Here is a 17,178-nt window from a genome sequence, read left to right as displayed (position 1 = left end):
CGGTTATGATCACAAACAAATGACATAACATGATATAACATGTTGTTATATCCCTTCCACATTTACTCCTAAAAAAATGGGTTTCAACATATAAATAATACTGTATAACTTTATGTCACATTTCACTCTTTAAATATTGTATAGAGCACTTTGTGGCAGATAAATGTAATACTATTTATGTCTTCCGGGCTGCACGGTGGCGCAGTGGTTAGCGCTCTCGCCTCACAGCGAAACCTGGTAACAAAATCTGGCCCATTACAACATACATATATATAAATTAAATCTGTAGACCCAAAAAGGAAAACCATTTTTAAAGTTATTAATAAACAAAATTGTCCGGTTTTGTCCAGTCATGAAGAAAGAAAAAAAAATAATAATAATTTTGGCAAATATATTTTGATTTTTTTCTCCATTTATGCAGAGATAACAGAAAACAGAATGAATCCTGATGGTGACGCTTTTTTAGACTGTCGAAGTCCTAATGTCTTTGGACCAGACATTCAGCCGCCGTTTTTCCACAGGAAACCAGAGTGTTTTTGTCTGAAACTCTTGGCAGTGCCGATTTAAAGTTGTAAATAACCGATTGGTGCAGCTATACACCATCACATACCACTGTAAGCTTCCCATCTGGCTTGCATGAGAAAAAAAATAACCTCATCAGAAACATTATGACTGCTATAACACTGTGCTTTGGTTAAAGCAAACATTGTCCAGTCATCGACTTGAACACTTTTCATAAGTGTTAACCTAAGAAGTGGTTTCTCATGAACGGTCAGCTGTTTTGCTGCATCACTAATTTGGTTTTCAGGTTGTCACAGTTTCAGTGGTTGTGCACCTGTCATGAACGGGCATTTTATTTTTTACGAGAGGCTATAAAACTTTGCAGCTTAACTTGATGGTCTCTTACAAGATCCGTTGGAGAGAGCAGCTGCCTTCAGGAGGGCGGGATTCGCCACATGAAAATTTACAACCGCAGCAATAACACAGCCGGTGAGGTGTCATTTCTAAATGTTCCACACCTTCAGGCAGATATCTTCTTTATTTAAATAGCAGTATTTTAGAATGTAAGTAGAATCTAAAGTATCATTAAGCTTGTACAACATACAGACCTTTCCTTTCAAAGTATTTATACTTTTCAGAATAATTAATATTTTATATATATACAGTATATATATATATATATATATATATACATATATATATATATACTGTATATATATATATATATATATATATATATATATACATATATAGGTATACTCATGTAAAGGACAATATAATTATATATTCGCCTTAATTCGCAGCAGTTAGGGATTGGAGACCTCCGCAAATCCCCTGTCTCCATCTCACCCCCTGCCCCCCGCGGCTGAAGAGTATCCGTTGACAATCCATACTAATCAAAAACACTTCAGATCCTGCTTTGTAAGTCTTTTACAAACCACTTGTATGAAGCAAAAATGTCATACAAGTATTTTGAGTTGTTCAAGTTTTTGTAACGAACCAGATGAGTTATGTGACTGGAAAAAAATCAGCGAATACCTTAAAGCGCAATTAAAGAAATGCGCATAAGCGGGGGATAACTGCATACATATTTCTTTTTTCATACATACATATATATATAAATATATATGTATAAAACATTATTAATTAAATAAAATAATAAAAAAGTTGTTTTCTAGGACATATTTTGCCGCTAAGCAACACCCACCCCTCTTCCCATCACCTACATGTTTAAATGCTTGGCAGTACCAGTGCAACGAAAATAGCGAGCAAGACATACATGTCTATGAGGGAATAGTGCAGAGGGGCAGCGACCTTATCGTGTCTTCTATGCAACAAACAAGCTCTTTTTTGTTAATTGTTTTTTCTGCTCCTGATTCACAACACTTGAGTAAAGAAATATTCAGAAGTGCAATTTTAAGTGTTTTTTTTCTTTATGTAGGTCCTCCATCATCAGAAAAAGGCCACGTTAAAAATAACATTTTTCATTGGAGTGGGTTTTTGAGAGTTTCTTTGAGTCGTCTGTTTGTACCAAATCATTCTTGTTTGCACGCAAGTACTACAAAAGATTTGCTGACTGGAAATAATGTAGAGATAAGAGGGAGCCTTCTGCTGAGCGAGCACCATCTGTGTATACCTGTCAGATCTGTTTTTGACAGTAACCAGGAATGACTCTTGAAGGACGGAACTGCCGGATAATTAATCGTGATTGCATCATTTATGCAAGACTGGAAGATGAAAGCGAATCCATTACCTAAAGTAGAAGAAGATGGCCAGAGAGATAAGCAGGGAGGCGATGGACAAAGCGTGGCCGACAATTGCCATGTAGAACAGGATGTAAGCGGACTGCAAGACAAAGATAAAAACTTGAGAAAACTGCAAAAAAGAAATGTTGATATGTTGACCTGCAAACAAAAAGTGATCATTAATGAGTCAAAAATAAATAAACTATATTTGTGGACACTTAAGAAGGAACATGCATCCTTTCATGCCACAGTTCTCATATGTTTCACTTAGGTTGACAAGGTGGCCTGTTTAATGTGAAAGTAACATTTTTATCCTTTATCCCTCATCCCACTCATGACGGTAATGAGCTGCATTTTGTCTGGCTGTTTTCAAAAGGCTGGGCCGTAAGGAAACGATGCGAAGCTCTCATTAAAGGAGCTGTTGGGGAAACTAAAACTGCACATCCTGTATGTGGATCAAGCGCAGCATTGACCTCTAGCAACAGGGATGCATCTCTTAGGAGGACATTAAAGACACAACATATTAAACTGCTGGTTTTGTTGGAAAATGTCACAAAGATTAGAAAAGGCAGCAACAAACAAATCTGGAAACGGTTTCATTTGGGTGAAGTCAGTGGTAGAGAATTTCTCAGCTTTGCATTTTTTTTTCTTCAGGTTTGATTTTTTTTTTTTAGCCATTTGTGTGAAAAAATGCAACACTGAATGTGTGAACTTGGTGTCTGTTTTCTTAACAAAGCAAGTTTTAAGAACAAAATCAAGTGCTGACAAAACAACGTTTGAGTTTATTTTTTTGCAGCTTCTTGCAATAAAAAAAGGCTTTCACATCACTGAAAGCAGCACTTCTTTAAAGTGCAGTATACCACGCGTGGTGACTCAAGTCTGAGACACAAGATTTTGTTTAGGCCTCCATAGTGAGTTTAGTGGTGACCTGAATTTGAGCTTTTTAATGAATGTTTAAGCTTATCTGCATTTTTTTTTTAATAGGAGAAATATACACAGAACTCGTTTCCTGGTTGTTTTTTGCCAAATGTCTGGACATGAGGTGTTGATTATCTTTTATTTTTTTATGCCTTCTGAAAATCTAAGGAATTGCAAGATTGAAACAGACCTGGGCAAATCATCACTAAATCAGTATCTGATTACGATTAACTATTGAATTTAGACTTGATAATGACAAGTTTTATTTTGCTTAACATTTACCAGACTTGACCACAGATAGGCTGCTTTTAGGTGTCATCATGTAGTGACCTCTCCTCGCTCACATTCCAAAATTTCCAAACAGGATGTACCGCAGGCTCCAAAAAGCCAAAATCTAGACTTCTGTTTAGAAAGATACAGCTATTACTCGGTCATTTTATTTGTCAGAATAACCATTCATGCTTTGATGCTTTTTTTCTTAGCATCTTCTTGCTAATCCTATTTTTTTCATATCTTTGGTGTATTGAAAGTTGTTCAAGTTATAAACGGACCAATCAGATACCTCAATAAAAGCATGTGGTGCCTGCTGGCCCCACCTAGAACTCTTGATTGACAGATTCTCCCAAGCCCAATTTCAGTGGAAGGGATGTGGTCTCTGAACAAGCTCACTCATGATTGGCGATAGTAGTTGCCATAGAAACGTAACCAAGACCGACTTTGACCAATCAATGTCAACTACATCCAAATGGCGGCGTCCATATTGCTGAAAAATGGGGGAATTGGCCTCATTTCGCTGGAACCAGAGGGAAGGCATTTTCTATGGCTGAGGTCCCACCAGCTCTGTCCAGTTCTCTATATATAGTCAATGGTTTATTGCTGAATTTCAGGCAGGTATGTTTGGTTTTTAGGGTGGACACTCTCATACCAGGCCAGTATGCAGCAGTAAAGATCCTAATCTTCTGACTTTTCATAAACCTTTAACTCTTCATAAGACGGTAACTAGGTTTTCATTTTTTTTTGTTTCAAACTCTTTTGGTTTTCAATCTTGACCCCACCTCTGCTTAAATTCTGACTCTGCTTCGATGGCTGTCAGAATCCAAGCCTCCAGGGCCAGAGTCCATGTTTTCCAACCATCCTGCCATTGAGGCTAATTCATTGACCAAACACACCTGATCCAGGTAATCAGCACAAAGATGAGACAGGATTTCTGGAAAACCAGGTGGAGACTGGCCCTCAAGGCCTGGAGTTTGATGCACCTTTAATCATTTAAGACTTTGCAGCCACATCAACAACGGCACTTTTAATACTTTTACTCGATGAAGTATTGATTTGCTTGGTGCAAATGAGTATCAAATCCTACTTGTTCCTAGTTGGGGTCATGTGGATGCTGATGCCTATCCTAGCCAGTTTTAGACAAAGAATTGGACAGCTTGCCAACGCAAGACCTCGGGGGCAATTTATATTCTCAAATTATCCTCTGAAGCATGCTTTTGGAGTATGGGAGGAAGAGTGCCTGGTGAAAACCTACAGAAAGAACTACTGACTGTATACAAGCACTGGACTGAGTGACCCCCCCCCTGTGTTCCAAACAGGATATGTGAGCCAACTCCACGGAGCCAAAATCCCATAGACTTAAATTAAGAGATAAACAGCTTTTACTCAGTCATTCTACTTGTCAGAATACCCATTCTTGCTCTGCTACCTTTTAAAACATGTTTTCGCTAATCCTCTTTTTTTAAAATATCTTTTTTCTTTATTACAAATTATTCAGGTTCTAAACTGACCAATCAGATACCTCAATAAAAGTATGTGGTGTTAAATGAAAAATTTAAAATGCTCATTTACAGATTTTGTGTAGCTCACTTTCAAGTAGTATAGGGTGTGGCCTTCTTACAAGCTCACTCCTAATTGATGTGAGTGGTTGCTATAGAAACAATGACTCAGACATAATTGGACCAATCACTGCTTACTGATGTTGTCTGACTCCAACATGTCGGCATCCATATCTCACCAAAAAAAAAAGTGGCGGTTGAATTGACTTAATTTGGTTGGAGCCGGAAGTAAGGAGTTTTCTATGGGTGACGTCTCACTCACTCGCTCGGTCCAGTTCTCAAATACAGTCAATAGGAAGAACATGCAAATTCTACATGCAAATTTGCTGTGAAGCCAACATGCACCTTCATCAAAATTTTATTTGTAATATGATACTATGAAAAGATTTTTTTTCTAAGTAATATATTTAAAAAACGGCAAATTTTAATATACAGCCTACTAATTTATAGACACATATTGATGGTTTAAATGTTTTTTATGGTAATGCACATTAAACGATTTTATTGCTCATTTCCGTCAGCATCCATCTGAAGGGTGAAATCCTGGCTTCTCTATTTGAGAGTTTCTGTTTGTGGTTTGTTATTTGAGCCTGTTGCTGTTGGCGATAAGACGACAGTTAAAGTGTGACACTGGCCACACAGCGCTGTTAGCACAGACGCTCTCCTGTGTAGCCTGAGGGACATGAAGCTCAGTATAGTTTGATTGTTCCGTTCCAATAACTAAGTCTGTTTGTCTAGACAAACAATCCTCTATTCGCCTGGCTGTCCTGCAACGGAGATAAGCATTAAGCTTTAAAAATAAAGTAAATAAATGTAAAAAATACTGATAAAAGAAGGCACTCTGGCTTTTTAGCAATTTAGATTCTAATCTTTCTTTTCTGTAAATTTCCCAGCATTTGTTGCAAATCGATTCAAAGGAATACTCCATCTCTGGGAACTATTTGCCTTAAAAAACTACATTTAATCTGCTCTGTCCAAACTCCAAAGGCAAGAGCCCCAGCAGCACAAAAGAAACTATTCTGCTGACTCATCTCGTAGAAGCAACCATGCAGCAGATTTAGTATGCTGGAAACTTTTTTCATTATAAATTACCTTCAGCTTCGCCTTCGTGTTTTCATTGCAGAGTGTGTAGTTGGACCAAGTCCTGTTGGTATCCGGGTGGCGAAACCACTGCCCGTCCTCCCCGCAGTATTTGGTTGCCTTCTCTGAAATTCAGCCATTAATCTGTTTGCTCAAAGTCAGAGGATCTTTAAAGGGAGACAGACACTTAAGTTTCATAGCTTACCCGTCGGGTCAAAGTCATCGAAATAATTGGGACAGTTCTGGGCAGCAAACGTTCCCGCTGGAGTATCCTCCCAGCACAGCCAGCCATCCCAGTTCCGACTGCAAAACGGGCCTGAGTCCGGACAGAATTACATAGCTCAGCTGTCACGGAGCGAGATGAAAAAAAGTCCAGCATGACGGAGGAATACCTGATTTGTTATAAGGTGGATCTCGATGCATTTTCTCAAAGCATTTATACTGGTTGTCCAGGATTTTTTTCCGGATTAACTCCTTTGTCTCCTGATTATCTTCAGGGGAGGCAGTTGGCTCGCTGGTGGGCTCCACCTCAGGGTCTCTGGAAAACTGGGCAGCTACCTGAATGGGATGAAGTCACAAAGACAGACAATAATGAGACTCGAAGTCATCTTTTTATGTTGGTAATCTAAAGCCTTGTTTCCACTGAATGGTATGGTCCGGTTTTGATGGTCTAGGCCAGGGCTGTCTAAATCTAGGCCTCGAGGGCTGATGTCCTACATGTTTCCTTACCAACCTGCCATTGAAGCTCCTTATTGACCAAACACACCTGATCCAGGTAATCAGCAGCAGATAAGGCAGGGTTTCTGTAAAACCAGCAGGAGGCCGGACCTCGAGGCCTGGAGTTTGTTACCCCTGGTCTAGGCAATTCTGGTGAGCGTTTCCACTCATGGTTGGACCGTTAAGCCGCTTTCTTTTATCGTAATGACCTGAACATTGAGGTACTCTTGATAAAAAATTGAGTTTGTAGCTCGGCCACCGTATTTTTTTGCGTGCCTCAGACACACAATTTTAGCTTAATTATTCTCATATATGCCCTCTATCATCAGAAAAAGAACATGTTAAAACACAATTTTCATCTGAGTGGGGTTAAAAAACATTTCTATCTGTGTTGATCTTAATTTTTTAATATAAATTGTTTCCAACCAGATTGGTTGTATGATTCCATCACTCCATCTTTTTTGTGGCAGCAACAGCTGCTTTGCCTCCCAATAATGAATGCTTTTCTGTCATGTGGTGAAGCTGCAAAGTGATGAATGATTGACAGGCGCTCTCTATCCACGGTTTTATCTGACTGGACCCATACATTCTCTCACGGATTTTAAATTGCATCAATATGGCCTTTACTTTAAAACTTCTCTCTGTTTTTTTTTAAATGTCAAACAGAAATGTGTTTGATACCAGCTGAGGCTAGATACTGTCATGCAGTTTCTAAATATGACTTAACTTCAGCGTGTTGTATCCTATAGTTCACATTTATGATTATTTAAAGGTGCTTATTTAATCATTTGTGTCGTGACCTTAAATGAAAAACTCACAGCATTCACTGCTTCAAAAATGAATTGGAAGTATTGTGTACATGAGCAAAATATGACATTTTACAATCTTTCTGGCTGAACAAAGAAGCACAAAAGCAATCAGTTTAAAGGTTCTTTTATTATACAATGGAATTTCATTTTTTTAAATCAAATTTACTTTTAGTTTATGACTCTCCCAGAACCCTCAGGTCCTCAGGTGCGGGTCTGCTGGTGGTTCCGAAGGTCAGAACAAAAACCCACAGTGATGCCACATTTCAGCACTGTGGGCCTCGCCTCCTGTCTGAGGATGTGTGGACGTCATCCAGTGTGGAGTTTAAAAAAACAAACAAACTCAAAAGTCATCTTTTAGCTTAGATTTTAGTTTTTACATTTCATCATGTTTTTATTGGATTTTATGGACTGCCTGTTTGTCTTGTGGGATGTGTGTGTGTGTGTGTGTGTGGGGGGGGGGTATTTTGTGGTTGCTATTTTAGAATTATTTATTTATTTGTACATATATTTTATTTACTCTATTCTAGTCTACTCTATTATTTATTTAAAGCACATAGTGGCGTTCTGTAGCAGAAATGGTCCTATATAAGTGAAGTTGAATTTAAACCTGAACCTTGTTTGCTTGCTGTGACCCTGAAATTCCTTACAACTATGAAAAACATTCAATAATGAAAATTAAAAAACAGTTTTAAAAAGTTTTAAAAAAGAACTACTATTGATGGCAATGTTTCTATTTCTTTTATGTAAGCTTCTTTGTGCGTTACTTTATGTTTAACCCTGTAACCCTTAGTGATAATATTGTTTCAATTTGATCGTTTATGCAAAAAAGTTACTGTATGTGAAAGAGCGTGTGTTAATTAGGTACATATCTGATGTCAAAGGGTTGAAGTACTTCAGCTCTGTGCATGTAATTGTCTAGGGATGCCTTGATGGCGTGTGTCAAAGTTGAAGATTTTTCTTCCTTTGTCCAGGAAGACACGAGTGGTTGGATGGCTCAGTTGATAATTTAGGGTTTGATTGAGTGAGTGTACAATGAGTCCTTGGGCAAGACACTTTGCGCTACTGCCTAACTCTGTAGCCACAAGTGGGTCCAAGTCTGGGTCTTCTTGTGCCGGTTGTGGCCGGATAAAATACAAGGTGGTGCCAGGAAGTACATCCGGGGTATATATCTCTGCCAAACCACCTGTGCGATGCAGTGAAAACCACTTTTCTAAGGTGACCCTTGAGGGATAAGCCAAAAGTGAACAACATCCAGCTTTAAAGATGGACAGTTGAGGCAGGGAGATCCTCAGAACTCAAAGCAAAAAGTTTGAGATCTTTCAGGGAAGCAGAAACGTACCCAGTTCAAAGACAAGTTTAGGTCAAAGTCAAGGCCTCCTGTGGGTAGTACCGGTCCAAAACATCTTTACTAAAAGGTAAACCATCACAACCAGAGGGTCAAACTGCAACATAAGCCAACTTTCTAAGAATCTGTCACTTAAATATGAAAAAAAAATAAGTTTATATTGAGGACAAGAAGAAAAACATGAGGAAAAAGGTGGAGAATTTAAAGAGTGTCAAGTTTGTACTTGGAATGCCAAGAATGCAGTATTACAGTAAAACGGGAGGGTTTTATTTCCCTGCAGGAAGCAAGGAAGTATTTTAGAGCTGAACTTGAGTGGAACATAAGAGCAAGACGGAGAAATCTGAGGATTACAACGTAATACAGCAATCATGTTCACCAACACAAACGTGTAAAACCACCTCAACACATCGCACACATGTCACTGTTTGAACTGATTCTGGCTCTTAAAGTCCTAAAGGCTTTGGGCTGTCATCAGCTGCACGTACCCGGGCAAAGGTTACGGTCCAGACACATACTTCACCCAGCAAAGAGAGGAAAAACATACCTGCAGATGCTGCAGCACTGAAGAATAACAGACCCCCTTTTAAGAGTCTTAAGAGGGGTCTAAGAGGGATTTCTGGGGTATAAGATTGTGTTTTTCTGTTCTGTCTGGTATGTCTAACAACATGACCTCTACAATAACTCTGAAGGAAAATCCGACTGGATGCCAAGCTAAGACCGTTCATGAGATAAGAGCGTCCAACCCGCTGCTAGAACTAGATAGCTCCAACCTGCATGGTCCATCATCTTTCTGATGGATTGTTATGGCATAAATAACACAGAACTTTACCCTCAACCTGTCGTTGTTGCCAACACACAGGGTGTAGTTGGTCCAGGTCATGTTGCTCTTTGGATGCCGGAACCACTGTCCGTCTTCACCACAATATTTAGCTGCCTTTTCTAGAAAACAGCATAAAAAAACAACATTTTATTAAAATAAAATGACAGTTAACATGTCAAGTCTCAGTGAACAACACCTTTCAGGACTTACCGGTGGGTTTCAGGTCTGAATAGTAATCAGGACAGTTCTGAAAGGCATAGGTACCAGCTGGGGTGTCGTCCCAACACAACCAGCCGTCCCAGCTACGACTGCAGTGTAGGCCTACACGGAACAATAAAGGTTTATGGATAACGGTTCCTGTTGCAGCAAAAACCGACAGGTACAGTATAAGTAGCCTCTAGAAACAACGTAAGTGCCACGTAAAATCCTACATAAGTACCATGTAAATAGTAAGTACAACGTAGATTCCACATAGGTCCATGTAAATACCCAATAGCACTGTACTGTAAAAGGAAGTGATAATATGTACATGTGACTCAAAATAATATAAAAGTGTTTTTTGACTGTTGGAAGTTAAAACTTAAGCCAAACGTGTTTTGTCAACACATTCTCACTCCCAGCTCATCACATTTTGACCTTGGGTTAAGGACCTCTTCTGCGTCACTTTTTGACATTTTGGGTGTCCCCAACTTGTCGTTTTTTACTGGCTTATTAAATCACGAGTCCCCAGCGTATGGGCCGCGAACCAGAACCGGTCCAATACCGCGACGTCATACCTCACACCAGACCTGAACCAGACATGGTACCAGGTTAAGGTTAAGGTACCGGTACAGGACGCGTCCCGACGACCAGTGCACATACGGTACTGCATCTGGTACCGTGTCCTGAGGGTTGCGGACTCTGGATTTTTCGAACAGTCAGCACTTAAAAAACAACGTATTGGGGACACCGAAAACGTCACAAAGTGACATAGAGGAGGTCCTTAACCAAACGTCAATTTGTAACGTGAAGTAGCTGACCCGCAGCGCAAAGAAGCATAGCGCTGATTAGAGAAGTATTTTTTTTTTTCAGATATGCAACAGATTTACTTATATAAAGTAATTTTATAATTGGTCCAAAGCTGCTTTTTTCTGCAACAGAGCTGATTAACGTTGATTGCGTAAAGGGGCTAGCGCAAGCTAACTGCAGTTAAACGTAAACACTGGTCTGGAGCTAATGCTCCAATGTAAAAATATACTTCAATAAAGTATTTACAATACTTTTGACAAATTTTAAGCTAATTCTGAACACTAAAAAAAATGTTATTAAAAGTGGCTACAACTCTGAAACCTTGTGGAATTTCTGTTTCCGGCTAATGCTCTTCAGCCACCAGATCCTCTTGGTTTGTTTTGCTCACATCAGAAATCATGCTAGTTTATGTTTAAATTGAGTCAACCAGAGGAACCGAAGTGTGGTCCAGACCGAACGTCTCAATGTCAAAGAGCAGAACTGCTTGTTTCGTTCACGGTGCAGTGGGCTGTGTTGCATGTTTCAACAGGATCAGAGATGCTCTGTAAGTTTCCGTACCTGACTTGTCATGAGGCGGATCGCTGGTCATCTTCTCCAGGCACGTCTTCTTCTTTTCCAGGATGATCATTTTCGTCCGAACTCCTGCAGCCTCCACGTTGTGCTCCTCTGTGGCACCTCTGACGAAAATTCTTTCCTTTGGGAAGACAGGGTTTTGGTTAGTCCGTGATGGAAGCTATCTCTTTTTTTCCCGTTGGTTTCAGACAAACACCTAATAAAAAAAGTTACCTCCAATTTGTCTTCTAAAGCTGCTTGACAGGTGGAGCCAGTCTGGACCCATTTCCCCATTTCATTACAATATCTGGTCACCTTTTCTGTGGTGAAAAAGTTGGAGTGAGTTGATGGCTTTTTAACTTTAACATAGTATCATTAAATGAATACAATATTTAATTTAATCTTTAGATGTTACATCACCTTCTCAAAAACTTTAAAAACCATATGAGATCCATGACTGAGCTTATAAGGAGATCGCATCATCAAACTGCAGCCGGATTCTCTGGCAGCCCATTAGCTCTGAAAAACCACTTCCAACTGTACAGCCTTCCATACCCACAGCATCTGCTTTTAAGAAGCCATAGGGGGACTAACTCAGGTATTTCAAGAGCAATCTCTTACAAAAACGTCCTTTCTGCCTCTTGATTTATACTCTCACTCCTCATCCATCTCTCTGCTTCTCCTTCCAGGTCTCCTTTAGCCATTTTTTCCCCTTCTTTTCTCCCTCTTCAAACTCTTTCTTAATCAACATGCATTTCCCCAATCTGACATTACTCGACTCTGGAAAGCTTCAGTTAGACGTCCCTTTGCTTTGCCACATGAAGAAAAAACAGTTAAAGTCCAAAGCCGATTTAAATTAATAAAAAAAAAAATGTTTCTGTCTTTATTTTGTGTGGTAGAACAAAATTTGCTTTTTATTTCCCCGGGAGATTATGTATTAATCTTTACTGTTTACGAGCGTTGGCGTGAAATCCTCCTCTGGCGTTTAGGGAAACATCTGTGGTTTCTTTGAGAATCGGAGGCCATGCCAGCACTTCAGCTGCACCTTAAGGCACATTAACGCTGGACTGGAACTCACAATTACAAATGAGGCTTCAGCTTTTCAGCTTTTCCCTCTCAAAAAAAAAAGAGCAAAAATTGCAACGTCACATATTCTCAATCTAATACAAAGCCTGTGTTTATTCAGAGGAAATGAAAAGTGATTTGCAGTGGATGTTTGTTTATTACACCCAATATTTTATCTTTCCACTTTAGTGCCGCGTTTTTGTGGAATGCACAACTTTTGGTGATTTGATTTACACTTTCCAGGAGGAATTTGGAATAAAATGGATCACTTATAATTTGCCTTGCTTTGATCTTTTTTGGCTTTGAGTCAACATCGGTTTTTGAATGTGTGCTCTATAAATAAACAGAACTGAACTAAAGTGATAGATTCTACTTTACCTGAGGCTTTTTTTTGCCTCTTACCAAGTTTAAGGAAAGTTATGATTAGGACAAACTTTTTAAGATTATGCTAAACGTACAAGCAACATCAAATATGTTAAAAAAAAAAAACAAATTTGAACACATTTATTATGCCTGGGTTAACTGAAATATTATGACATTGTTGGAATATTGTCCAATTTACTCACTGTTGATCATGAACTTCAAGAATTTCACTGAAAACAGTGTTTTTAACATGTTCTTTCTAACGATGGGGGACATATATAAAGAAAATGAAGCTCAAAACTACATTTCTGAATATTTATTTTATTCACATTGTTGTGAATCAGGAGCAGACAAAAAAAAGTCGTTGGAAAAGGCTTGTAGGTGTGACTTAGAAGCTACTACGGCAAGCTGCAAGCTCTTTGCTCTGCTTCATTCAGACTTGGAGAAAAATAGATCCATGTACGTCTTTGTTTTTCTCGTCTGAGCTGATATCAGGCTCAAATCTTTACGGCTGGATAGCTCCAATATTACTCGCTTCTTTTTTTCTTTTTTTTTTACCTGTAATGTTAGATTATAGGGGTTGTAAGCTAGCAGGAGAAAGTATAAACAGATGGATGATGGGAAGGGGGCGGGTTTACTCTGTGCCAACAGTTCCGCCAACAACTCAGGGATGAATAAACAACTACTGCTCTGATATATAGATTTGTTATTATTATTTTGGCTAAAAACAGCATAATCATTAGGGGAGTGCTTTGGCAAGAGTCTGGTGATACACGTGTTATGATACCATATGTATCCCAATATATCCCAAGACAGTAACGGACAACATTTTACTGTTTTTTTTTTTAAATTATGACTTATTATCTGAATATTAATACAGTTTTTCACAAAAGTAAAAGTGTAAAATACATGTTATGTACTGATCATAACACTAAGACTGCAACTTTATCTCATAAACAAGTTGATTTACCCCAGCAAATTCATTTAGATTTTCTTTTGGTAATTCCTTAAATATTTAAGTGGAAAACAAAAGTAAGACTGAACTACATGTTTGCTTTTAAATGAAATATCGCCCTGGCAGTATTTTAAAGCGATCAAGTATCACCAAATAAAGTATCGCAATATTTCACTCAATCGATGTTTTTTAATACCCCTAATAGTAATGATTAAAAGACCACTGGAAACACTTTTACGAAATAAAATCAGGCATTGAAGTAAAAAATATGATTTCTAATGGAAATCTTGCAGTAATGACAGAAATAGTTTTAGAGTGTCAGAAAGAAGCTGTAACTAAATGCTCCTCAAACATAATTCTCTCCTGACTTTGAAAGCAAGTCCATGTTCCTAAGTCAAATATTTTTTTTAAATCAAATAGTTATTTTCATTTTATTTTGGTTAAAACAATTAACCGATGTGAAGAAGTTAAGTCTGTTCTTGCATACAAAGTATGTTTGTCCAACTGAAATGATGCACAATAATTCTGGTTAGTTAAGATAAACAGTGCTAGTGCACATAAAAACCTGTGTCAATAAATACGTGCTAAGAAGTCATAAAGTATAATGCATTACATAAGCAGTACAAACAAAAGCTATGGTAAAAATGGAAACAATAAAAATAAATGAAAACCAGGCTGAGGTGAAAACTTCACTTAACTAGAATTTGACAGCTGGGGAGAAAAATGAAATGCTCTGAAATGGTCTTAACCTGAGGATCTCCAAAGACCGTATCCCTGCTCTGCCTGCTGCACATCTCCTGGATCAGGATGTGTGTTTCACAGAAAATAAAGGACCACAGAATGGAGTGTTTGGAAAAAGAACAGCGGCCTTTACAGCCTGGAGGTGGGGGCCCCTGCAGACCCGTAAATGAAAGCCTCTTTCATCTACTAGTGAGCTGGTTAGAGTGTAGGCTCTTTCAAAAGGCAACAGATTGTAGAATGTGTAAAAGTATTGAGACAAATGCAGAATCTTCCATAAGTGAAGATGTACAGGCATGAAAAACTTGAACTGAGAACTGAGCTCCACAGCAAAGCTACAGGACAAAAACAGTTCAGTCATGCATCAGGCCAAAGGTCTAACAATGTTATTTGTCCAACAACCCAAAGAATAAGTAAGAGATTATACCTAACGAGGTGTCCATTATCAAAAATTAATGGAGCGTTCCATGTTCCACAAAGTCCTTACATTTCTGATAATGGAAACCTCTAATTATCCTGGTTGTACTTTGGTCGCTTAGAAAAGGAGTAAAGATTAATTTACAGATTAGTACTTTAATCTTGTGATGCTGAAGTTGTTCCTACAAAGTAGCAGACTATTTGAGAGGACCTGGCTGCAGACACTGGCATCCAGAACCAGACCGAAACCAAAAGTCCATGTCAGGAATGTGAACTTTGGCTTGGGTTATGTCAGTTATGATTTTTGGTCCTGTTCTGTTTTGACCAGTTTTAGGTTCAGGATTCACAGCTGTCTTCATTTCTGTTCATTGCCCTCAGCCTGTTCAAGTGTCTGGTTTTCAGTTAATCCTTGTCAGGTCATTTGCTTTGTTCTGTTCCGCCAACCTTTGTGTTTCTCCATGGGTTTTTGTCATGTTTTAGTTAATTTATTAAATGTTCAGTTTCCGTCACCAATCCTGGACTCCGGTATATTGGTCCATGCCACACCAGTCGCTCAGGTGGTAGAGCGGGTCGGCCAATGATCGAAGGATAGGCGGTTCGATTCCTGCTCCCGCCAGCCAAGTGTCGTTGTGTCCCTGGGCAAGACACTTAACCCTACTTGCCTCCAGTGTGGCTCCACTGGTGTGTGAATGCGTATGAATGTTCCGGTGATGGTCAGAGGGGCCGTAGGCGCGTACTGGCAGCCACGCCTCTGTCAGCCTGCCCCAGGGCAGCTGTGGCTACAATAGTAGCTTACCGTCACCAAGTATGAATGAGGTGTGAATGAATAATGGATATACAATGTAAGCGCTTTGAGCGTCTGGAAAAGCGCAGATAAATCTAATCCATTATTATTATTATTACCACACCGCGCCAGATGGGTGTTCCTGCAGCCATATCAGGTAATGCTAAGCCATGTCCACCCAATCCATTCCTGAGGGGGATCGCTGGAGTCATCCTTCCTGTTTCCTGTTCCTAAAGTAGGGTTTTAGAGCCACACCTTATGCTCCCTATTCCTAAGGATGGTTGCCGTTCACCCCCTTTTGGCCATGTGGAGGGTCACCGGGACTGCTCTCCTTCATGTGTCCCGTCCCTGGGGAGAGTCATTGCGCTGGGACTGCCCCTCTTCACATGTAATCCTGAAGAGGGTTTCTGATACCTCTCACGTCCGTCTGGCTACAGGACCCCTAAATCTGTTTTGGACTTGTTTTCCTTTTGTTCCTTCATGTCCCCTCCTCCCAGTTTTTTGGGTATCTGGGATCTGCCCTTTTGGGGAGGGGTACTGTCAGGGTTGGGAACTTTGGTTTGGCTTTTGATTTTTGGTCATGTTCTGTTTTGGTTAGAGTTTTTAATTTGGGGTCCTGGGATTAACATTTTTGGTTATCCAAAGGTAAGGTCTTTAATTAGGGCCAAGGATTCTGGCCCCACGTCCATGGAAGTTGAGCAGTGCACGGGCCATCCCAAAGTAGGTATCGCCCCTCTTTGCCCTTGAGTTTTGTTGGAAGGTCAGTTTCCTTACCCTCCGTGAACAGACCACTATCCATTCACCATCCATTTAAAACATGTTTTATTACCTTTGCTATTCAAATTTAATGAATGGAATGTATATGTTTTTTTGCTTTTCAATTTTCCGTTTTTTTAGTATTCCAATTTTTTTTTTAATTCTTTCGATCCACCCAATTTGATTCAGTTTAATTTGGATTTTACACAGTTTACACATTTATAGACATTTGTTTAAAAATCCACTAATAGTCTATATATATATTAAAGATCTTCATATTGATCTGATGCAGTTCACATCCTGTCAACATTTATTTGTGAAATAATAATAAGATTGTTAATACCACACAGTGTTACATGGATTCTCAAACAGAGAAGCTCCAACATTTTTCTGCCTCTTCTGGAGGGCGTTTCAGTTTGGCCACTAGGTGGCGATCGCACTATAGCATTACACCTTATTCACGAACAAGACGATAGGATAAGGAAAAAAAACCCCACAAATTGTCACTTTTAAAAATATTTCCTTAAAAGAGTTTGGTAATTTCATGCCTGTGAGTTTATAAAGATTCTTCATTTAGTCAGCAATGTATGTTTAAGCCGAACGAGAGTTAGCATTAGCCATTAGCATCAAGCTAGTGGACTTTGGCATTATGAGTTAGATTTATCTCTACTTTTATGGATTGATTATTGATCTTTTAAGCTTAGATTGATTCAGATCAGTTAATCCATTTTATCAACCCAGTCCTAATAATTAGAAAAAAATGAACATAACGT

The 17,178-nt window shown here is 39.1% G+C and overlaps 1 protein-coding gene across 1 annotated transcript in view; it reads right to left on the bottom strand.

Moving 5' to 3' along the window:
• Positions 1 to 17,178, bottom strand: part of calcr (calcitonin receptor) — an 80,337-nt gene that overhangs the window by 20,596 nt on the left and 42,563 nt on the right. The window contains exons 5-12 of the mRNA XM_024260405.2: positions 11,562 to 11,647; positions 11,334 to 11,469; positions 9,978 to 10,088; positions 9,777 to 9,886; positions 6,469 to 6,634; positions 6,282 to 6,392; positions 6,089 to 6,201; positions 2,255 to 2,346 (exon numbers count right to left, since the gene is read on the bottom strand). Coding sequence (XP_024116173.1) covers positions 2,255 to 2,346; positions 6,089 to 6,201; positions 6,282 to 6,392; positions 6,469 to 6,634; positions 9,777 to 9,886; positions 9,978 to 10,088; positions 11,334 to 11,469; positions 11,562 to 11,647 — 925 coding nt within the window. The remainder of the gene's footprint in view (positions 1 to 2,254; positions 2,347 to 6,088; positions 6,202 to 6,281; positions 6,393 to 6,468; positions 6,635 to 9,776; positions 9,887 to 9,977; positions 10,089 to 11,333; positions 11,470 to 11,561; positions 11,648 to 17,178) is intronic.

This window comes from Oryzias melastigma, linkage group LG11 (assembly GCF_002922805.2).
Source record: "Oryzias melastigma strain HK-1 linkage group LG11, ASM292280v2, whole genome shotgun sequence".
Classification (NCBI taxonomy): domain Eukaryota; kingdom Metazoa; phylum Chordata; class Actinopteri; order Beloniformes; family Adrianichthyidae; genus Oryzias; species Oryzias melastigma.
Note: the sequence above shows the minus strand (reverse complement) of the source record. Positions and strands in the feature narration are given on the sequence as shown.